The 25,045-nt window shown below is 36.0% G+C and overlaps 1 protein-coding gene across 1 annotated transcript; it reads right to left on the reverse strand.

The window, feature by feature from the left end:
- On the reverse strand, positions 1 to 25,045 carry LOC109601341 (frizzled-2). Its single transcript, XM_020017580.2, has 2 exons — positions 24,839 to 25,045; positions 1 to 3,825 (listed from the first exon to the last, which is right to left on the reverse strand). Exon 2 carries the CDS (start codon positions 3,688 to 3,690, stop codon positions 1,831 to 1,833), a length of 1,860 nt encoding a protein of 619 aa, XP_019873139.1. The 5' UTR covers positions 3,691 to 3,825; positions 24,839 to 25,045; the 3' UTR covers positions 1 to 1,830.

Genomic DNA, 25,045 nt, shown 5'->3' on the forward strand with positions numbered 1-25,045 from the left:
TTAATTTAAACAATAAAATATAATCAAAATCGTATACATTTTGAAGCATACAGACAATTACAATAACTATGGACTACTATACACGCAATTACAAATAATATGCTGTACAATTTATAGAAAAAATATACAAAATAATTGTGCTCAGTCGTTCAGTTTTTATTTCATTCAACGAAATATTCACATTAGTTTAAAAACATAATTTGTGACAAAATATATCCAACAAAACCGAAAGTTAACAAAAAAAAGTACACAACTCCTGACAAAATTGTTATTAAAACTAATTACAATAATTATGTGAGGAGTTGAAATTGTGTTTGTGTGCGAATATATTAGTTTTTTTCTTTATAAAATCTGATATGTTCTACACTATATTATATTTAATAAAGCTATAATCTGGATACAAATCATCACTTATTTCAGTTTAACCCATAAGGATTAATGTCCATAATCAATTAGTAGTACATATTACACTTACGAGCAGACATTATATTTTGATCTTGATTTGATCTCAATGTGGCTGCAGTTTTATTTATATACAAAAACTTCGATTAAATAGACAGATATAAGTACAAAAAAGATTATTGAGAGTCAATAGATTTATATAAAAACCTAATTACTAATCGAAAACTACAAGAATATATTATTTTACAAGGATCACACATCATGCAAACTGTGCAAAGTCCCAGGCAAAGAACATATGTAATTTTCATACGATGGTCCCTACTAACCACTCCTGTATGGCACGAATTATGGCATTTTATATAAACGTTACTATTTTTTGTAATCTATAATGGATAATTTCTCCTCGCTTCTTCGCATGCTACTTTGCAACGCAACCGTACTAGAAATACATTTTTACATTAATAATTATATTTAATTACGTATTTTTTTCTCACTTTGTAATATGACAAACACACCGTCCGCCTTGCGTTAAATTTTAAACGGCATTTTAAGGCATCGTGACAACGTAACAAATGAGAAGGAATCTCGGCCGAATAATTCCGTCTGTTTTTTACCTCAATATATCACACGGAGACGTGCGGCCTGATCCATTGTTTACATAAGACCTTAGAGGATCGAAATAGACATTTATTTTAAATCCATTACTGTCAGTCGTCATTTTGTAACTGAAAACTGCATCTCATTTTAGTACTGTACAATATTATACTTGTTAATACAATACGGACAAGAAGTGCTCGTCATCTTTCAACGTCCGGTCCTTAATTTTGAGTCCGGACCGCATATACATGAATCCAAGGACCATGGATAATACCTCCAGAGTTCGTGCCGTAAAACATTTTCAAATGCAAGACTCGCACGTAGTCCCATTTAAAATGTTTTTAGTCAGTGGTTCGTGAACAAATTTTGTAACAAAAAGTTGTCAGAATAGTCGATTTAAATAGCTTTTGTCCATAGTCCTCATAAAAATTTGTTTTTTCCACATGAGTATGTAAAAAATCAGTCCAACAATCACATTTTATACACTTGTTTCGAACAATAATAAATAAATACACAAAGAGGTTTACTAACTAACATAGTTCCGTCTGTACAAGGAGAGCTATCAAAACTAGGAGGTGTGTGGGGGTGGGGGATACGATGGGGGACGAAACAATCAAAAAACAACAATAATAAAAAATAAAAGGAATCTGAGAGTGTCCTTATCATATGGCACTGTTTCCTGCGTTTTATAGTCGACTAGAGAGCGGTGACCTGGTGATGACAGGGTCCCCAGACGGCGGTCACTCAAATGGGGCCATAGTTGCTCAACGAGGGTCCTGAACCTTGCTGGGGATGGGCTACTACGACGGGAGTGGCCCCTTCGGCCGCCTGTCATACGTGACTTAATGGAGGTTGTTTAAGTACGTGGTGGTGCAAGTGGTGTTGGCTGGCCGATGCCACGCTGCCGGTAGGTCCGAGAAGCGAAGCGCTGCCCGGAGGCACGGATACCAAGTATTGGGGTGGCGGTGGTTTTCCCGGTCGGTTTTTAATTAGGACTGCGTTTGCTCCAGAGAAGTCTTGACGGTGGAACAACCGGCCCCAGAGTCGACGCCACGAGTCCAAAGTTTTGCCGGACCAAATCCAGACGCCGGAAGTGATTCCCACGGCCAAGGCCATGAAGTATTTGAGCATCAAGACAGAGTACAATGGTCTGCTTTTAGGCGACATGCTGGGGTTGTGGCAAGAGCAAGCCAGGGATTTTAGCCACTCCTCGTGGAACGAGTTCTCGTATACGTGACAGCCGATGACGATGGTAGCAGGAACAGTGTAGAGAACACTAAAGATGCCGATTCTGATCATGAGTTTTTCTAGTTTGTCAGCCTTGGTTCCGGCACCAGCACCTCCTTGTTTCTTGATTACGTTCCTGATTCTGAACAATGATACGAATCCAGCCAGAAGGAAGCTTGTTCCTAGGATCAAGTAGGCCACCAATGGCGCAAGCACATACGTTCTCAAGTTGTCCATGTTCATGTTGCCCACGTAGCAGATGCCGGAGACTGGATCACCATCAACTGCCCCCGATAATACCACAGCCAGAGTCTTCAAGGCCGGAATCACCCAAGCAGCAATATGGAAATACTGTGAGTAACTGGTGATGGCTTCATTTCCCCATTTTAGACCGGCTGCCAAAAACCACGTCAATGAAAGGACGACCCACCAAATTGACGAGGCCATTCCAAAGAAGTATACGAGCAGAAACACCACCATGCACCACTGGAACCCAGACGACGAGTAACGTATCATTTCGCCCTCACAAGCAATTTCCTCGTGTCCAAGAATCACCCTGAACAAATATCCAACCGACACAAAAAAGTAGCAGGCCGAGAGGAAGACGATCGGCCTCTCAGGATATTTGAAACGTTCTGTTTCGATGAAGAAGGTGGTGAGTGTCATTAAAGTTGAAGCCGCGCATAGGCCCGACCACAGGGTGATCCACACCGCCGCGAACTCCTTCTCGTCCGCGTTGAAGAACTTCTCCTTGCAAGGGTACGCACAGTTTGCGACGCCGGCCACGCTTCTGTTCGCCATCGGTGACATTCCGCCCATCATGGTGCCGCTGCTTCCTCTCCCCAAGGAGATCAGGGGCGGACTGCATTGGCACTTGCACTCTCTTCCGCCCTTTCTTCCGTCTCCGTGGGGACTTGTGCAGTTTTTTGAACCGGGCTTGCACGGTCTGGGCGATTTCTTCGGAGCGACTGGCGGCTTTTGCGTGGCTGAACTTGTGCTGGGGTTCTGGTCCATGCACAGGGCTTCTGGGGAGGCGCCCTGTATCGGAAATTGGTCGCACTCCATGCGATCGGGCCACTTGAAGCCGTACTGGGTCATTATGGGCTCGCAGCCTTCTCTCGCTCTCCTACATAGGTCTCGACACGGCGGCAGCGGTTTCGTGTAGTCGGCCAGACAGATGGGGGCGTACATTGAACACAGGAAAAATTTCAAATCTTTAGAGCAGTTTATCTCGACGAGGGGCCAGAACTGGTGGACTTCCAGGCCGGCCTCCTCTTGCGATTCGTGGTTCAGCTCGTTGGGCATGCGGGTCTGGTTGTAGCCGATGTTCAGGCACATGGGTATGGTGATTTCTTCGCATTTTGCTTCGGGTTCGAAGGTGTCGTGCGATATCACGCCCGCGGACGAGCACACGCTCAAAAACGCACTTAGAACAACCAGGAGAGCGGGTCCCGTGGTTTTCATATTGTCAGTTTTTTATGCACACTGGTCACACATTCAATATTTTTGTTGAACTCGAGAATTGATCAACTCCTTCGTCCTTCGTCAAGACATCATCGTACAGATCGATGGCGACGTTCTCATTCGAGCAGTGGTAACCTGTAACAAAAACAAGTCATTAGTACAAATAGGGAACAATTTAAACAGTCAATCTTCATCATCAATTGGACCGGGTGTTAAAATTCGTTCGACGAAATTATATTTAGAATAGTTGTTGTATCCGTTCGTCGACTATGACTATGGGAGAGTGAACAGAGGTAATACGTGCACACGTGACATACAAGACACGTATTTAACGATGTACGTGACTCCTTTGGACAGTTTAGAAACGGTGAAGTTCCTGCTTCGCATTGCATGCTCCCCGTTACCAGTTTTGATTATAAAGTATAATTGGAGGAAGAATATGTTGTAACTACTGCAAAATTTCTGTGTGTGTGAGACGTGTGCCTGATGTGTGTTTAGTAATTTAATGTTTCGGTTATAAAAATAAACCGCCATGAAATTGTTTAATGAGTCATTAAAACCTTTTAGAGGACGTGCGAAATGTGTGTAGTCGGGGGAGAAATTCGCCTACCCCACGGGCAAACTGTCAAATCACGTACGGTCCCACTATACATCAACCCCAGCCGGAGAATTACGAGATTCTTCAGACGACCCCAGAAAACTGAACACACTGCGACACGCCGTAACTGCATTTCAATGCACTTTGAGATGTGCCGACCGCACGGTGGTGCAAAACCGTTTTTGGGCACGCACAAAACGGTTTCCTGTTTTCCTTTGTCCGAATTTCAATAATGGAGGTGTTTCGTGACAATGATTTTACGGCCTAGGTCAATTGTTGCCTAGACATTGTTTGTTTTTCTAAGGACATTGTGCGTGAATAAACGAATTATGAACCTTGTTGTCGCAGGTTTCGGAGCAGGGTGCGCGGTGCGATTGGAAAAATGAGTAACACGGGCGAATCCCGATATTCCCCCCGAATAAATTTCAACCTAATTGACATCCGCCCCGATACTGGGGTCCGCTAATAGATCAAAGCGCTGACGTCACGCGTGCGTCTCCGTCGCCCGCTCCCCCATCGCAATTAGTGCACGGTTTTTGCTTCGATTCTTAAAATGTAACCCAATACTCACGGACGGCAGTGCGGATATTTAGCATATGTGCGAGGAACTCGTTTGCTCCGACGCCCCACGATAAGCGAACAGTTGGGACACTTCTCATGCACCGAAATTTCGAGGGTGTCGCCGAAATAGTTGGGCACAGTAAATCATTCAAGGCGGGAGCCCAATTTTTATTTGTTCACAGTTTTGTACGTGTAATAGTTTTGTTTGAATGTTCAGTAAATAAGTAATATGTATTTAAGAATGGTAGTTCTCATGGATGTTCCTTTTTGTTGCCGTATGTTCCGGGGCTGTTATTTAATGAGTTATTTAAATAAAAATATGGGAAACGGAGCAATAAACGTGTTACTTCGGTAGATATTTATTACGACCCAGTGCCCATTTGGAAAACCGGGGGGCAAATACTATAAATTTCATCCTTTTGAACCGGTAGACTTACTGTATGGTAAGTTTACAAAACTATGCCGACATGCAACGAATTAAAATTTAAAGAACAAACAGTATATGCTGTCAACATCAAAGCTTTTCATTTGCATTGTGGAGTTTCAAATGAATTGAATGAAAGTGCTAAGACAGAATGAGCTGACTTTTAAACACTTTTGCCATCTTTTATACGTGATTAAAAGAATCTGTAGGTGTCCTTATCATAATGGCAGGATCTCCAGATGGCGGTCACTCAAATGATGCCATAGCTGCTCAACAAGGTCTTAAGCCTTCCTGGGGATGGGCCACTTCGGTCACCTGTTATACGTGACTTAATGGTTGAGAGTAGCAGGGACAGTGTAGAGAACACTGAAGATGCCGATTCTGATCTTGAGCTTTTCCAATTTGTCAGCCTTGGTGCCGACACCGTCACCTTGTTTTTTGATCATGTTCCTGATACTTAAAAATGATATGAATCCGGCCAGAAGCTCGTTCCTAAGATCAAGTGAGCCACTAAATCGGGCAAGCATATCTGTTCTCAAGTTGTCCATGTTCCAGGCTGGAATTACCCAGACAGCAATATGGAAATATTGGGAGTAACTGGTGATGGCTTCAATTTCCCATTTTAGATGGGCAGCCAAAAAAAGAAGTTTCGGTAGTGTCGCCGTAAATACTCAAGGCGGGAGCCTAATTTTTATTTGTTCACAGTTTTGTACGTGTAATAATTTTGGACTAATGCTCAGAAAATACGTAATATGTATTTAAGAATGGTAGCTCTCATGTTTGTTCCTTTTTGGTTCGTTATTTAATGAGTTATTTAAATAAAAACGCGGTAAAAGCAGCAATAAACGTGTTACTTCGGTAGAAATTTATTACGACCCAGTGCCCATTTGAAAAAGCGGGGGGGCAAATACTATAAATTACATCCTTTTGAGCCGGCAGACTCATTTACTGTAAGTTTACAAAACTGTGCCGGCATGCAACGAATTGAAATTTAAAGGACAAACAGTATATGCCATCAACATCAAAGCCTTTCATTTGTTAATGTGGAAAAGAGTGGTACGGAAAAAGAATAAAGTTTCAAATGAATTGAATGAAAGCGCTAAAAAGACACTAATGAGGTGACCTTTTGTAGCGTTGCTTTAAACAATTTTACCGCCTTTCATGCGCGATTAAATCCTGTTTTACAGCACCAGTCAAATAATATTCATTCGTTGCCCCGTAACTAAAATATATTTTTAATAAATTACGAGATTTAAATCCCGTTTGAGTTTTTATTTAATGGCACAAAGCGACGAGGTATAAATATTGTGAAACACAATAAGTCAAGATTGAAAATTACCGGCTGAAAGTCGTTGCGTTGCTGAAATTACTCAATTGCGTCTGGTCGTTAGCACAGGTAATTGTTGCTTCCAGAAGAAATTCTTCTGAACAACTATTATTTAAGCGAGATGTTGAAAGCGCCTCGTTTAAAATCAAATAGGATGACGCAGCTCTTCTTTCATGTTTAAATAAGTGTACATTAAAATCGTTCAGTTTTATAAACAGCCATTGTTGCAAGGCTTTGTGGCAAGACCGAGGAATATGTCGGTGTTGTGGGACAAAACCACGGTCGATTTGACTCTAATGAGGGTAATTGAGGCTGGCCAACCAAATCTTACCGTAAAATGTGATTTTAATCGTACGCCAATGTGTTGTATTATCTGCTGTTCATGTTCATTCACTTCTCCCGTCGTATTGATTTTACATTTAGGTGCGATAATGAGGTCTACATCCGCAAACAAACAATGACTATAATCAGTGCAGATGCAATAAGACATTGGTGCGATCAAAACATGCATAACTCGTTTATCGCCGTTTAATTAATTGTGATTAATTAATTATTCTGTTTTCCAAGAATGTAGCTACATTCCGCCCATCAATAACACCCAGTTGACAGAAACAGGACCTGATTAGAGTTGTCGAAAATAAAATAATTAAAACCGTACAACTCCCAAGAATGCGAGCTTATTTTAATTAATAGAATAAAACGAGTCGTGGCGATAGCCCGTCTAATTTAAATAAATAACCCCGAAGAGATAACAGTTCATACTAAACAAACCCATTCTCGTTTAATTGCTGTAAACTGCCACGTTCATATTAAAAAGACGACGACGCTCGTTACTGACATCGAAAAAATATTGTTGTACTAGTTAGTTCCCTCTTATCTAATTCAATATCTTAATTGGACTTAGGTGTTGTATAAACATGGGGAGACTGCGGTAGGAAAAAAAAAACGACGAAGACAGCACAACACTCGCGAGCTCTTCCACGAAGTCGGTGCACCAGCTCTCCTATTGTGTCTCTCACCTTTCGTCGGTGTCTCTGTCTGTCCTACCGGGTTTAGGCTCTCGCCTCTTGCTCTCATGTAAATCCGGGCTCAAGGTCTACGCTGGTTCTTTTCTTGTGTGCTCTGTGTCTAATTTAAATAAATATTTATTCAATATGTATAAGGCATTATCCTCCGGGGTATTATAATCATGCTGGCAAGATTTGTGGGCTCATAAAAACCTGCAAAACTATATTTTATGTTCTTGTATGTGTATGTTAAAATGACAGTCGCATAATTTCAGCACGAGGGAGGGAATCGTCGACGATAATTACGGTGCGATTGATCCGACATTTAAATAAAACCATTTTCCAAGCAACCAATAAAACCAGATTGTCTCGGTAATGAACTGAATGTCCCGCTTTTTTGCATGTGTTTAAGACTAGTTGGTGCAATCAGATATGAGAATTCATTAACAAGCAGCGCTAAACTCCTGCAGTCTCTAAGATGCTGGACACAAGATAACTATAACGCAAGGTTAATTAAATTAACCAAGGCAGCGAATAAACCATTCCCGGGAATTAATTAGGAAAAACGTCACAGAAAACCGGCGGACACAACAAAAATTGATCGGGGGGTTGTGACCCAGTTAGGGGAGCAGGGAATTCCCCATAAACCACCGAGATGCCGTGATTAATACGCGTTCAAAAAAGCGAAAGTTTTCGTCCGCAATCCGTAAAACATTTTCGACCGGTTTTCAATTACGTGCCGTATAAATTATCACATTATGACCGGTTGCGAACCGGAGTTTGTTGATTAGCTACAAGGCAAAGACAAACTGAAATGCATTATATTTATATACGCTCCGGTATTTATTATTTATAATAGGATAATTTCTTAATTGCCGGTTCTTGTGACATTCCATTTCGCGGTTAATTAAGCGATATCGCGAGCATTAAAATTGATTCTGGAGGTGTAACAAAGGCATAAATTTTGTATTTGCGTGTCCGTCGACACTTGAAACATGCCCCGTTCTGGAGGCCGCACGATAACTATTCATACGACGATTTTTAATATGTATAACCCATAAAAATGTGGCTATAACCATTCGAATAAATAAAAATTTAAGGACGTCGTCAAAAATTCCAAGAGCTGGCTAAACTAATAACTTATTGTGGCATAAAACATAATGAGTGTTGTATATTCAAATGAGTTGAGTAATTTATGAGCTACAGAACCTGTATGTTATAATGTTGCAAATATTCCGGTCTTGTAGTCCATTAATCATCTCATAAACGATTCTGACAATATTCATTGAAAAACCACACAGTTTCGAGCATTTTTTAACTGTTCCTGGTAGTCGGTGGGAATCGATGTTGTTTCAATGTTTTAGTATACAGGTGATAAATTTGCTCAGGCACTTACCGACAATTTGCCGGCATTCAATTTTAATTTACTGGGAACCGATACATTTATGAATTGGTCCCGATGTGATAATGATGATTGACACCGTCAACTTGTATTTACACAAGCCCAGCTTTGTAATATTTAATGGAAAATTTAAGGTTGTAACAGGAAGGGATTTCAATCGCAAGTCATAAAACCAAATCATAAAGCAAAACTGGGAGAATCATAAAACAGTCGTAAATTCCCCCATCTATTTTCGTCCGGCAACGAATAAAAACATTAATGACAATGTTAACTGTATGATTGAATAAATAATCCAGCCACAAAACCAAATGTCAGGTCATTAGAGAGTTTTAAAATATACAAAACAGATCCCAACCCTATTAAACATGTGTAGCCAAACACCAACAACGCACGCACACACAAATAATCATTTCCTTTGGCAGTAAATATTTCGATTTGTTGTGTTGTACGTCGCAGCTTCCTTCTTTTTCGTCCAGACTAAACGGGCACGGATCGCGCCGTCCAAAATAGACGTTCACTCAGCCGTGTTTACACGGCCGCATCTATTTGTTGTTTAATTATGTGCCAACGATCCATATTCGCGCTAATATCGAACCAAGGTATCGGACATTTATCGCCCGCATAAACACCCATTAAACGGCCAAGAAATAAAACATGGCAATCGGGCGGATGTACGATTGCATATCTGTCATTGTCACGTTAATATACAAACTCCATGCTGTCTGTCGTGTCCCACGGTGAGCCTTTTCCAACGCAGCGGGTGCTTCGAAACGGCCCACCTTCACAACACACGTGAAGGTACATCAATTTTAGTTCCTTTGTTTTTAATTATGCCGTCGAGACGGATGGACAATTCTATTTTTGTGAGTGCAAGACGGGAAAAGGTATTTTCTTCAACGGAGCAGGACTAAATTAAATAATATAAAATATATATTCAAGAGAATTATTTTGGAGGAAATTGAAATTGAAAGGTATTCCTTTAAATAACTGATTTATAATGTACGAAAAATTAAATTTTATGGATTAATTTACATGATAAAGTGGACCATGTAGATTTTTTTTATTTTGATTCACCGAGAAAATATAAGATAATTTAAAAAATCAATTAAAAACAATTAAATTTTATAAAATAATAATCAGGTAATTCATTTTATAAATTAATTTTATCAAAAAATAAGTAAACAATTGTAAATAAGAATGTGGGATCCCTGAAAACTAAAAAACTAAAATATATACTCAATAATTTTAATAATTTCGTAATACCATTTTTTTCCTTCTCTGTCTGTACTATCAAGGAAACAGAAAAATGTGGTTTATGTGAGTCTCTGAATACTGGTAAATTACGTTATGAAAGAAAATGAGGAATTAAATATTTGTGAAACGTTAACAGAAGTTAACAGAGACTGGATAAATAAGGAATTCTTAAAAAAGCATCAAGTTATCAACAGATAATTATTATAAATATTAATAATCTTGTTAAATTATTCACTTAATTATTTATTATAATTATATAATCAGAGAAATGAGAAGTTATTTCCTGAGTAATGTAAGTTTAGTATTCTTTAAATAACAGTTAGGTACCTAATATTAATAGAAAAATTAAAAATTTCTAGACAAATTTACATAAATTAAATGTGTGATTTCCTGAAAACGTAAATAGTGACATTATGTTAAACAAATCGAAAATAAATAATAACAGAAAAATATAAAATTCTAAAAGAATTTTAATAAAGAAACATGTGTGAAAGTGTTAAAAAATAATTAAAAAACTGGAAACTAAAGGTACCACCCGAAAACTATACAAAGTAATCAACTGGTAATTTGTACGGATGTAATAAAATATGCAACATGTTAATGATTCTGTAAAACCACCTTTTTCACTTTTACATACTGATTGAACAGCTGCTCGTTGTTTTCGTAGATTACATTAACCACAAAAATATTTATGTAGAAGCAAGTTTCCAAGAAATATTTGTGGTAAATTGAAAACAACTACTAAACCATAATTTAAGAAAAATATCAGTACCGATTATTTGCTTGAACACCCGGCGGTTACTGCGCCCAAACAAACTACATTAACCAAAGTTATTAATCGAAAAACACAGAAACTACATTTACTTAAAATCAACCGTTTGTTTGTTTTCAGCACAGTTGCACGCATTGTTCGCAAGGGAATTTTTATGTGAGCCTCGGTCGTGTCTCGTTTCTCTGGAGGGTAGCCGACTCGCCGGGCAGAAATCGTGGGCGGTTTTTACTTTTTTTTTTGTAGCCGGTAACACACAACCAGATGACAGATACGGTGGACCACAACCGAAGCTGCACGGTAAACTATACCGTCTAAACGTGTGTGTGTGTGTCTGTGAGTGGGTGTGGCGTGTCTCAGATCAGTCTTCGACACATTAAGGTGACCCGACATTAGCGACAGTGAATGGCACCGTTCGGTCGATCGATTGCATTGTTTTTGCTTAGCAAGGAAAAAATCATATCGAAACATGCTAATGTGCTGAAACAAGGTTATTGGCGGATTTATGTGCAATGATTTTTATCTAATTGACTCGAACGTTGTGCAAGTATCGGACGTGTGCATTGAATAGTTTTAATGCCAGGTGCTCAGTAAAAAATGTTTTATTCATAAAACTGTACAACTAATGGTTTTAATTTGAATAGTTCCGAGTCGAGAATCTGGGAAACTTATAATTGGCGTTAAAACTCCCCGAAAACCGTAATACTATTTCAAGTTGGAATTTAGTCGAAACTAAAATAACCCAACCGCCGGAAACTTAATACAAAATACGCGGAGCGTTGCGCAAAGATTCCGAATTCGATCGATTAAAGCCCTGTACACATAAAATTCCTCATCAAACGGGAGATTTGCAGTCGTTTCGGTCCCAGGTGGCGGACATCGGCGTAATTATTCAATCCGTGCCCATAACGTTCGGAATCAGTTAGCCCATATAATTTACCGACATTTTATGCCTCCCTATATTAGTTTACCTGCCACGAGCAACCTGTAAATGATACGGCAGCCGTTCCACAACAAAATTACACACTCCCAACGTTTCGATGCGTCCGAAGCTGGAGGCACCTGCCCAGGAACTTTCCGTGGCCACGATTAAAATCTTACCACGCAGTTTATCGGCCCATAAAAACGCATATTAACACGATAAAAACTCCGTCGCTAATGAAAGAAGTGCACTGTCAACAGATGTTTTGAAATTCTAGGTGTCTCAAAGGCACCCACTTAAATATGGCTAAAAGGCCCCAGATTTTATGGCCGACCCAATAAAATAAACCGCCGTTCAAAGAAACTGTCACGGGTAGTTTATCGAAAATTTAATAATTTTATAGTGTTCCCCCCAAAAGAAAAAAATGTGCGTCCCGAAGGCGATAAAACACCCGAACCTAGACACGCGATAAATTACCTAAAATTTACTGCCTTCAAATATACCCGGGCGTTTATTTTTAAAACCACTATTTTTTTCTTGTAACTAGAACTAAATTGAAATGAAAAAGAACGGCTCGAATTAATGGGGCACACAAAATAATTAGCGCCTAATATTTAACCAGTCGCTAATTAACAAATCAAATATTGGCTCTTGTGTAACTTGAACACGGCCAAACATTTGTAACTCGGGAGGCTGTTCGCTGTTTGTTTTGGATTACCCAGTCGTTTTTGGTTTGAACAACGTCATTTCTGGAGTAAACAGGTCAATTGGCTGTATTTGTGCCACAATGTAGAAATTATCACCTAAGTTTCACTGCTTTATGGATGTGTGACATATTTGTGCTCGTTAGGTTTATCGTAGTTTGTTTTGTTTACCATAGATACACAAGTTTTCACTAAATTCCCATAATATTATTTACTGGAATTATATCAGTATTATACATTATCGGTTTTACTAAACATTTACTGAATTTCAAATATTTTGAAAATTATTATTATCTTATTTGTAACATGTACATATTTATCATATTAAATTTGTGTTATGATTTTGGAAATTAATTAATGAAAATTACCATAAAATTAATTATTGAAGTTTAATTTACACTATTCTAATTCTAAGTTTAATTTACTCTATTTTGAAATTTATTATAATTCCTTATTTATTATTAATTTACACATGATGATAAAATGACCATAATATTATATTATGAAGTATTTCAAATATTTTGAAAATAATTCCTTGTTTGTAATTATTCCATACATGTAGATAAATTTTAAACAAATACACAGCTGTTACAAGATCTTAATATTTTTTCATTTTTATTATAATCTAATTTTGACAAATTGAGTTGTTTTGACTGCTTCTTGTAATTTAGTTTGTGTTGTATCAACAAATTATAATCAATGTGAACTTTCCAACGTAAATACGAACATCTCAACTCAACAAAGGGATTGTTCTAAAATCCTGTATACTATTAAAGGTCATGCAACTTTTGATTTAGTAATTAGATAAAAGAGGGAATTCATGACCTTGATTCGGTCATGTTGTGCACTTTTACTTTATACCATCGTGCAGTTTCGACGGGCGACATTTTTTCAAATATTTACCAGATGGGATCGATGTCGTGTCGTGTAGGAGAAGACGATAAGGAACGGTTGACAGTTCACGGGTATCGTTTTACACGGTGCCCGGTCTATTAATATATTATCGAAGAAAGAGAAACAGAGAGGGAGACGGACCCAAACGGAATGGAATGTCTCCGACGTGTACCAATATTGTCTCCGGAGTCGTGCTGCGCGACCGGGCCCCGCACTATCTGTCTACCATCGGCGACCATAAACTCCGGCCGCGACAACTGCACACTGTCCCCCGGTCCAGCGCAGCCAACGATCTCTTTACCGGACTCGAAGTAAAAGGTAAACTGATGATTTACGACCGTGTATTGGGGGCCTTTTAAGTGACCGATTAATTACAGCATCGAGTGCGATTCAATCTCCATCAATCAACTTAATCCAGACCCGCAACATTAAATGTATGTAAATGTAAACAGAAAAACCAGTCGCGCCCCGCTACGATACTTTATTGCACACACGATCGGAGATGACGAAGATTTATGCATTCATTTACCGGCATGTTTAATTCCTCGTCCGACGATGACGTACCCGAAACGAAGAGTGTCTGCTTCGAAAAACGTTCGACACGAATTCCCGAACGTGAGTGGGCATTGTGTTTTGATTCGTACAACAGGTTGTACTCACAACACGCCGCTAAAAGAAGAAGGTCTTGCCGCATCATCCACTTGATATTTGACGTGGACCTGACACATCGTTAGCTGGACCATGTGTGGCGGACGGTATAAAGAACGAGAAATTTAATTTGAATAAGAGAAGGCAGGTTCGACCGCATGCGGCAGAAAGGAACACCAGAAAAGAAAAAGGTCTCTCTCTCACGCACCATGATTTAAGCAAGAATCGAAGAATTGTTAAGTGAATTTAATTAGAAATATTTTTAAACATGTTCAAACACAAGCGAGTACCTGTAATCATTTTAATACGAAACCATGAATATAAATGTAATGTTAAATTAATTAGTAAGCTGAATAAACGAAGGATTGCTAAGTGAATTTATTTAAAAATATTTTTAAACATATACAGACACAATTGGGTACTTGAATTAAGCATATGTTATCATTTTAATTCGAAGCTATGAATATAAATCTAATGTTAAATTACAATTTAGTAAGATAAAGACGCGAAAAATTGTTAAGTAAATTTATTTAGAAATATTTTTAAACACACACAGACACAATTCAGTACCTGTAATCATTTAAACACAAACCCATGGATATAAATGTAATGTTAAATTATAATTTAGTGTAGTTAAACATATGAAGAGTTCCAAAGAGAAGTTATTTAGAAATATTTTTAAACACGTACAAATACAATTGGGTACCTGTAATTATTTTAATGTGATGCTAAGAATATAGATATGATATTAAATTATAATTTAGTAAGTTGAAAAAACGAAGAATTCTTAAGTGAATTTAATTATAAATATTCTTAAACACGTACAAACACAATTGAGTATATGTAATCATTTTAATACCAAGCCTTGAATATAAATGTAGTATTAAATTATAATTAAATTGAAACGAAGAATTATTAAGTATAATATTTTAATCACGTTCAAATACCACAAATCGGTATCTCAAATCAATTTAATTTGAAGCCATAAAGTAATATAAACGTTAAATTATTAATAAATTGTAATTGCCACTGAAAACCTCTAATGAAAATTAAATTTAACACGATACAAAACGTATCCAAACCGCCAATTTTTACGTACAGTTAGAATTAATTGTATCAGTGCATTTTATTAACATTTTCACTAATACATTAACAGTTATGAAAATAAAGCAATCGGAAAATAATGGCGAATTTAATTACTGAACGCCGCTTGATTAATTGATTATTTACGAGCAATCGCAAAAAGCCGGACAATTTTATGTCAATACTCGAATTAATCGGCATAATACAACGTTTCCATTTAAACCGACCTTGGTTCACATTAAATTTAACAACCACGCCAATTTATGCAGATTGAACATTGTTACTTACGAAAACAAGGCACAAAAAAACAGTAGGTACGAACCTGAAACAATAAAACAGAAATAATTAGTGAACATAAATCATGTACGATCTGTCTTATCTCAGAAATAAAAACGATAACATCAACACTATAAAACTAAGTAAAAAAAACTGGTTCGTCAGAATTGCTTAATTTTATATGAGGACTTTCGGTGAGTGCCGCGTTTGTCCCATAAATAATTTTTAACAAGCCACATGAAATATAAAAGTGCGGCTTCCCAGAACACCGAGCATTTCGGTTGAATAAAATTGTTTGCCCTTTTGTGCCACACGAAATCGATATGTCAATGCGTTGTGTATCGGATGCAGTTGCTCATTATCCGAGAGAGTGATGGACATTTAATTTACCGGGTTTAATTCCATCGGTCGAACGAAAATCGAGAAATCAAGTTACGCAATTCGTTAAATCCATCTCGGCGGTTTAATAAGGTTTTATTCAATGGAACGATGAGAAATTCCACCGCACAGCGTATGGTAATGATTTAGAAGCCGAGTCCAGTTATTCGACTTCTTGTGTTGAACGCCGTGGTTTTGAAGATAATAACATAATTACGGACCTCACACAACCGGTGGAACGTACACAGGTAAACATCTAGTTGACGTGATAACCACTTAGGGCCCAACACATGTTAACTCCCAACTGACTGTTTACCTTTTTGGCGTAAAAGGATGGCGTTGAAGGGAAAAAAGGCCACTGATTTCTTTATTTCCATCGCGTTTATGCCTACTTTTTTTTATTCTAATCACGTCCATTATATTAACTGAATATAATTATGTTGGCTGGCGCCTTGTGCATATAACTGTATAATATTAAGCAAGCGTACCAAACAACAAGTCTCTCCATACATGTCCACCGGCCGTATAATTTACCCATTCAAATCAGGCAGACTTAATTAACAATCAAAACACAGTTTTCATTAAATGATCCTATTTTATTTCAATTAGCGCTTTCATCAACCAAGATTTATGCGTTTGGTCCATATTTATTATTAAGTTTGGGCGTTTTAATTCAAAAACAACTGGTTGTTAGTGTTTTACAGGAACATTCAAGGAAGTACAAACAAGCTTGAACTTTGCCACTGCAGTAAAAAAGAACGAGCTGCCATTTATAATGCCGTAGTGTGTAGTACCGAGCCGGAAACTATAAATAAATCACTCAAAACCCGAGAATTTCGACATTAGCATGTCGTTAACCGAATCACGGACGATCTTCCCGAAAACATTAGCATATTTGTATTCAATAGACGGCGTCAAAGTGATCGATGACTTATCAACATCGCTGACCTGGAATTACCATCTTGAATTATGCATACTCCAACCACTACACGTCGATGAGGATAGAACACCGGTTTCACTTATCGATAGGATTTTTTTGCGGTTCAATAATCAAGTGTAATGATCGATCAATCATGTACGAGTATTGTCTGTGAGGATGACATTCGTTTTGCAATTAAATACGTTGATTAACGTTACACATCCGGATCTGCCGCCAGTTAAAATCCAGATGCATGCGTTTAAAACGTTCATGAGTTAATGTTAATATGGCCCCAGTATCGAATGGACGCCAGACCATGGTAATTAAGATAACAGAGGACAATGCGGTGTCTCCATTTGTATAAACATTAAAAGACGATTGGTTTCTTGTTTTCACACCCAACAACTTAAATATTCCATTTGGTTATCGACCATATTGGGGATGACAAGAGGTTTTTTGACCCCCACCAATTAACGGGAACAGATTGCGTTTTAATTATCTCGCTCGCAGCCGTATCAAAGCAAACAGTGTTGCATGACTGACTGTTCGCGGTTATTTGCCAAAAATTGGATTGGCCGTGCACAAACTAACAGATGTGCCATCATGCCCAATCGACGAAACCGATAAAACAATTCGGTTGTGCCAAACTGAGTGAAAAAAAAAAACGAAACGTTTTTATTACAAACGAGGCATAACCGAGTGAATTCTAACACGCTCTAAAATTAGATCCGGGCCTCATAAACCACGCTGCAGACAAGTTAATTATTTATTTAGCGTCTACGTATATGGTCTGTCAGTATAAATAAAAGATCTGCGCCCATCAATTTTTCATTGGACCGGTTTATTTGGATTCGGATATATCAGCTCGGTGCACTGTATTAAAACAATGTCGGGACTGTTTCAACATGAAACTTGCAGTAGCTACTAGAGAACCATTCAGGAATTGCTGATTTTCTTCCATTTCTTCAATCGATCAATCAATATTTGCAATAGTTTGTTAAACTTCAGGAATTAGTCAATGTTTATTCAATTTATTTAAATGTGGCGAAAAGAGAAAACAAAAATTCTACTTCCAATTTGTGACTCACATCAACATTTGCTCTAGTTTTGCAGAAGCAAACCCAATTTTAAGAATTAAATTCTGTAACATCAAATTTCATGGAAATCTATGAGGAACTATTGCAGTTCATTCATTTTTTGAAAAAAGACACCTAAGGAAACCATAATTTTCACTTCCAATTTGTGATTCACATCAAAATTTTCTCTAGTTTTGCAGTAGCAAAACCAATTTTAAAAATTAAAGTCTACAACATCAAAGTTCACGGAAATCGAGGAAGAACTATTGCGGTATTTCAATTTTTACTACTTTAATACTTTAGACCATTGTATTTTTGGGAATAAGGAGTCAATGAAGGAGAATCAAATAAACAAAAATTCACCTCAACTTCCAATTTTTGATACCAGACCAAAACTGAATTGCAGATAATGAAATTTGAGACAGTGATTCACCAATCGGTTAAGTGAATTTGCACTAGGCGTATCAAATGGACAGACACTCACACACGCAATTAAATGGTTGGGACGTGCACCACTCAAAACAGTAAATTACTGGCCGGACAACTCGTTTTAGCGGTTTTGACACGGTCCGTTTTGCGTGAATTATCTGCCCAGCATGATGTACGGACACCTTGTAGCACTGGTTAATATATTTAAACGATGTGCAAGAAGATAAATATTCCACACCCATTTATCGATATTGCATTATGGATGTGTGCCGCATTGCACGGCCATGTATATGCAACACGGCAGTTGCTCACTAAATCATAAATAAATTGTATTCATAATCAACTCTCTCGGCGAACGACGATGGGAAATGGGAGTGGGAGTCCCTGTCTTGTTTTAAGAACATGAATTATGGAACTGGTGATAAAAAGGACATGCGGGAAAAGTTATCGGGTCCCGCAAACAAATCTAGCTTCTACTCGAAAGCAAATACGTTTGTTTTCCTCACTATCTCCATCAGTAAACATCTATCAGATATGTAACTGCCCATCAATCATTCACGAGCATTGTCAATCTTGTCTGATAACGTAATTTTGCACGAAAACTCAAAAAATCCTAGCCAAGATTGTGATATTTTCGAACAGATGTTCCGTTACGAAACTTTCTTGATCTTCTCGTGCCAGCAACATCTCAATTCCACCAGTGCAATCGAGTGTGTAAAGAACAATGATAGAAAGTAGTCCCGTCCGAAAATGGTCACATCTAACGTCTGTTTTAATCCCGTTTGCGCATTTGTTTAAAATAAATCACCTTTACGTTGTAAATTACGGCTCGTAATTGTTGCGCCAACTTTCCAACGGCGCAAAGTGGACCAAACGTATTATGCCCTTAGTCTATCGGTGCCTTAAGGTCAGGTTCAAATGGTCGGTCGTTCCTTCTCTTTACCAACCAACCGCCCGGTTTCTGTTCTTGTGCCTCACGAATTGCGTATGATGCACGGCCACTGATAACTTTGTCGGCTCTCGTTCGCTTAATGATATTTCTCTCTCCGTCTCTGTTTTTTATCGTATCACTGACGATGATTTATTAGGTCCAGAGCAATGAATCACACCCACTGATTTCTATACTTCAATCCACATGTTCCCTGTGTTTTTTTTTCCTTTTGGCAAATCCACGGTCAATGGGATAGCTAATGGAAAATTATCCGAGGCAACCGAAGAAAATTTCTAGCCCCCTTTTAGATCGGCGAGTGCCACTAATAGATGCGTCAACTGGGACGAACCATCTATAATTCATAACGCAGTGTCCTCTCTATTAGCGGAGCTCCGTTCCGTAATTCCTTGCCATTTCTGAGACGATCCGACTCGAGCGGAGAGATTTATCGTTGATCCCGTCCACCGTACAGGTTTTTTTGTCGCGGACCACATACAGTCAACATCCGATAACGGCCTTATATATAAATTTCTAGCGGCCGACCGCTGACTTTATGTGCGTTTTTGGTTTTCAATGAAACTCTTAATGGATCCCGCCGCTGAATTATCGGCTCTCGGTCAACAAATGAACCAATTCGATGTAACTGCACAACTGGTATTTAAGGAGGAAGTCTCAAGTATAAGACGACTCTTGTTGGGCCAGAAAACTCGTTGTTTCCTGTTCAAATATGTCCTTCCTTACAAGATCAATGAACAATTTTCATCAAATTCCTAGATTTCTTCAATTATTAGAAATATTAAAACTTCTCAAGTTATTTAGATCTACTTGGTAAAATGGTCATTATTACATCAACTTTTTAAAATGTTAAATATTTTAGCCATATCTTTTTTAATTAATATGAACTATTGAAATAATTTTAATTTACTGTTGTTGTTTCACATAGTATCTTAAAAACTACTATAGTCTTATTCTGTAAAATGTTGCTGAACATAAATATAGCAACTTTAATTTTGAAAAGGATTTTTAATGATTAAATCTGTGATATTTAATTTAACATTAACACTTTAAATATGTTTTATGGTTTCCATTTCTTTTTTTTTTTTTTTCTTTTTCTTTTTGAAAGTATTCTATTTTTGATGAACTTCTTTAAAACAAATTTGATTTTTTTCAATTGACCAAAACAAGTTCATCAACACACCTAAAAACAGAATTTTGATTTTTTATGATACAAAAATTGTTAAATTTTCAAAAAATTATTAAAAATTACGTTATTGACAATTTGTGCTATTTTGTATTTCTGATAAAAAAATAGGCTTAGAGTATATATTTTTTCATAAAAATTTCAAGCAAAAACCGCAAAAATCAGCATTTTTCAAATTTACAATTAATTTTTCTCTAAGAAATCTTCATTTTATTAACCAATCAAAACATTCTTTAGAATATAGAATATTCTGAAAAAAATATATATGAAAAAATGTTGGTTTGTATTGAATTAAATTGATTAGTTGACACAACAATAAACATTATAGATACTTCCAATTCAAGCTCATATTTTTAATAAGTTACTATAATTATGGCCACCATTGTATATATTTTCTGATGGTCATTGAATATTTGTGAAGTAGCAGTAAAAATTTTCTTCGATACATCATTAATTTGACGTCCTTGAGGTCAAATATCCGACAATTGACCTCAAAAATTTCGACCGGTCAAAGGCACAATTCCATCAATAAACGAAATAATTCGAGTGCACCCAAGCAACTCCAATGATCACAAATTACAGCCAGGCAATAAAAGTTTTTTTGTCAAATCGATTTGAAGTTGAGTCGGTGCCATAAAAATCTTTGCCGTTCATGCATTTTATTGCATGTATAAAATGTTATTCCATCCCCGGATTATAGGTAAAACTTGTCCAAGTTTGTCATAAAGTAACTTTCTTTTGAATTGCATTCTAGATATCTATAAAATATCCTTTATGGCACCGTTATAAAGTATACGGCCGTTTTACAGGAAGGCAAATTTCTTGGCAGAAGATAAATACAAGCAAATACCTGCAGAATAATCATAAATTTTAATGGTCCAGTTACGATTCCGCACATAATAACAACCACACCAATATTCAACAATTTATTACCGAACGCAGGTAAAGTGAACAGTTACAAAAGCCCATTAAAAAAAAACCAATGTCGCGAACGTGCAACAATCATCGTTAACATCGCATACTCGCCGGATAAAAACGCGACGTTCCGATTTACGACCACCCAAAACTGCACCGTTCGTATCCCCATCAATCACCCGTCCACTTAATTAACGAATCAATCGGCAAGTGCACCTTTCCGAACCCAGGTATATTTTCGCAGTCCACGCAACAAACGGCGGTGGCGATTCTTACATAAATCCGTACGGGGTCGAACTTTGAACCGTCTAATAATCTAATGGATTATCTCCGTGTACGGGTTCGGCAAACGTTTAGAAGGAAGATGCGGCGGCGTTGGTACGGAACTGCTTCGATGCACGGATTCGATTCGGTACGCGTTGGAATTTGACAGGTCGATTTTATTGTTTTGTTGCGATTTGGGCGGTCCAAACGTCAATAATTTTGATATTCTTTATATAATAACTAAAATAATCAAATACATTTTTCTTGTCTATTAAAAGAGAAAATTATATATTGTGACGAATAAATTTGATAAAACATCAAATAATTAAATATAACCACAGCTATCGCAATTTAAATTTTACGATAATATTTAAAAATTAATTAATTAATTATGCTATTTTCAAGTTTAAATTATCAAATGTTCTTCTTTCTTTGAAATGGCAGAATTAAATAAAAATTTATCGAATAAATTAGTAGTACTTTTAAAATTATAAGTGACCAATTGTGACGAATAAATGATACATAATTAACGCACCATAATCGCAGTAATAAATATTTTTTACTGGACTGACTGACTGCTATCACAATGTAAATTTTATGAATTATTTTTGATAACATACTATTTTTGTTTATTGATTCATGCGTAATAATAAGTTTTGTTAATATTAACTTCATATTATCGAATCTACCAGTAATAATTTAAAACTTTTTTTTAGTATAAATACCCATTTAAATTTTATTATTTATTTTTGATAATGTGTTACTGTTGTTTATTGATTCAAGTGTAATATTGAAAAATTTATATTATAAAATAGTAAACGTAATAACAGTATATTTTGTTAATATTAATAAATACAAAAATTAGAGACACATTTCTTTAATAAATTCTTTACAAAAATGTGCAATCTTGATAAAAAAATAAATTGTACTTTGTGACGAAAAAATACGATAATACTAAAACCTGAAAAATAAATAATTAACACTTTATAATTGCAATATTAAATATTTATCGAAAAACCACTATGATTTATTTTTGAAAACATAATATTTATCTCACAGTAACTTTAATAATAATAAAATGTGGTAGTAATACAAAATTTTATTATTTTTATGTTTTTCCTTTCATGAGTACGCTTTAAAACGTGTTTTTATAGTATGACATGATTAGAGATAAATTCCATTAATAAATTATTTATAAAATTGTCTATTACAGATTAAATTACAAATGATCCATTTTAACAAATAAATGTGGTAAAATTAAAAGGTAATAGGCAGTATTAATTACTTTTTATTGCGACAATCCGGACAAAATTAACATTTTGTTATTTAATTCTGAGTATATTATTATAGTTATTTTTTGAATCAAGTAACACAGTAACTAATAATAATAAAATGTAATAGAAATGTAAAATTTTGTTACTTTACTGTTTTTTCTTCTATGAATACGCTTTAAAACATGTTTTTATGGTATAAAATGGTACAATTAAAGAGAAATTTCCTTAATAAACATTTATAAAATTGTATATTACTGATAAATGTGGTAAAACTGAAACGAAAAGATACATAATTAAAACTGAATAATAGAAATATTAAATATTTTTACTGGGTCATTGCTATCACAATTTAAATTTTGTTATTTATCACTGAGAATATATTATAGTTGTTTTTTCACTCAAGTATAATGCTAAAGATTTTATTACACAGTAACTTTATTAATCATAAAATGTAATAGAAATTTAAAATTTTGTTACTTTTATGTGATTTCTTCTATGAATACAGTTTGACACATGATTTCATAGCACAAATAGCAAAAGTAGAGAGAATTTTCCGTGATAAATTATTTATAAAAGTGTGTATTACTGATAAAATCATAAATGATGCATTATGACGAATAAATGTGGTAAATAAAAATATAATAAAATTATAACAAGATAATGGCAAAAATAATATTTTATACTGAGACAATATTGAAGAATTTATTACACCGTAACTTTGATAATAATAAAGTGCAGTAATTTTGTTATTTACATGATATTTTTATATTATAAATAACAGAATTAGAGAGAAATTGCTTTAATAAATTATTTACAAAATTGTATATTACTTCCAAAATCACAAATTATCCATTATGACGAATAAATGTAGTAAAATTGAAACCTAAAAAAATATGCATGATTAAAACGGGATAATGGCAAAATTAAATATTTTTTACTGAGATATGGTTATCACAATTTAAATTTTATGATTTATTTTTGAGAACACATTATAATTATTTTTGATTCATGCACCACATTGAAGAAATTATTACACAGTAACTTTGATAATAATAAATTGCAGTGACAACATAAAATTTTATTATTTTTATGTATTTCTTACTGCGAAAATGTAAAAATTTGTTATTTTTATGTGTTTCTTTCTATGATAATGATTTAAAACATGTGTTTATACTGTAAATAGCAAAATTATTACTGTATTACTGCTAAAATCAGAAATTAAATTTACTATATTAATAAATTTAAGTTTAAATTATCAAATGTCATTTTTTCTGTGAAGATGTTTACAGTACAGAGGCATTTTCTTTACTAAATACAAAATTGTGTAAAATATAAATAATCAATCAATTACATAAAAAATTTGATGAATTAATTAGTCCTAACTTGTAAATTTGAAGACAACTTTGACAGTAATAAAATTAATAATAATGTAAAAACTCAAGTACGTATTTTAAATGTTTTACTAGTCTTCCTATCCTGGTTTAATTAAATTCTTTTGCCTTGGCTCCATTTCTGTCCTATCCAGACTCAAAAACGTTAAATAATTTTCGTAACACATCGGAACAACGAATCGTCCAAAAATAATGCCATTAAGCCCAGTTTGATGTAAAACCCACCCACTGAAAAGATCGCCTTGTTTACATTACATTTAAAACCGAGGAATTATCGGTACCATGTCGCCGTTTCGTCAGTCGACAATAAAAACACAAAAAACTGTCCGATTCCTTTTGATGTCGTGTATTTTTAAAAGCCCACTTCGCCAGTCCGAACTGACAACAACACGGCCCCGTTTTTAAGTGTGTTTTTATTAATTGTTCGAGGCGATGGACGTAATTACGCGCGCGTTTAAAAATAACGCATACTTGTTACAAATATCCCGAACGAAAATTTACCTTTTCTGAATCACGGTTACACACTGGCGCAGTAATCCTTGGTTATGTGGCACACGTACATGGATCAAACTGTAAAGGACCCAATCGCACAACTAAACTGAACGAACTCGTCGCAAAACACTGCACTGAAATGTGAAAAAATAATGTTTGTTGTTGGTCGCGGACGGTCGGCGAGTTCGGGCAACACACTCGCACGGAGTCTCGTTA

Source organism: Aethina tumida, chromosome 2, assembly GCF_024364675.1.
Source record: "Aethina tumida isolate Nest 87 chromosome 2, icAetTumi1.1, whole genome shotgun sequence".
NCBI classification, from domain to species: Eukaryota; Metazoa; Arthropoda; class Insecta; order Coleoptera; family Nitidulidae; genus Aethina; species Aethina tumida.

Excerpts from the sequence above, each read along its gene's own strand:
- LOC109601341 (XM_020017580.2), bottom strand. The coding sequence starts at position 3,690 with ATGAAAACCACGGGACCCGCTCTCCTGGTTGTTCTAAGTGCGTTTTTG.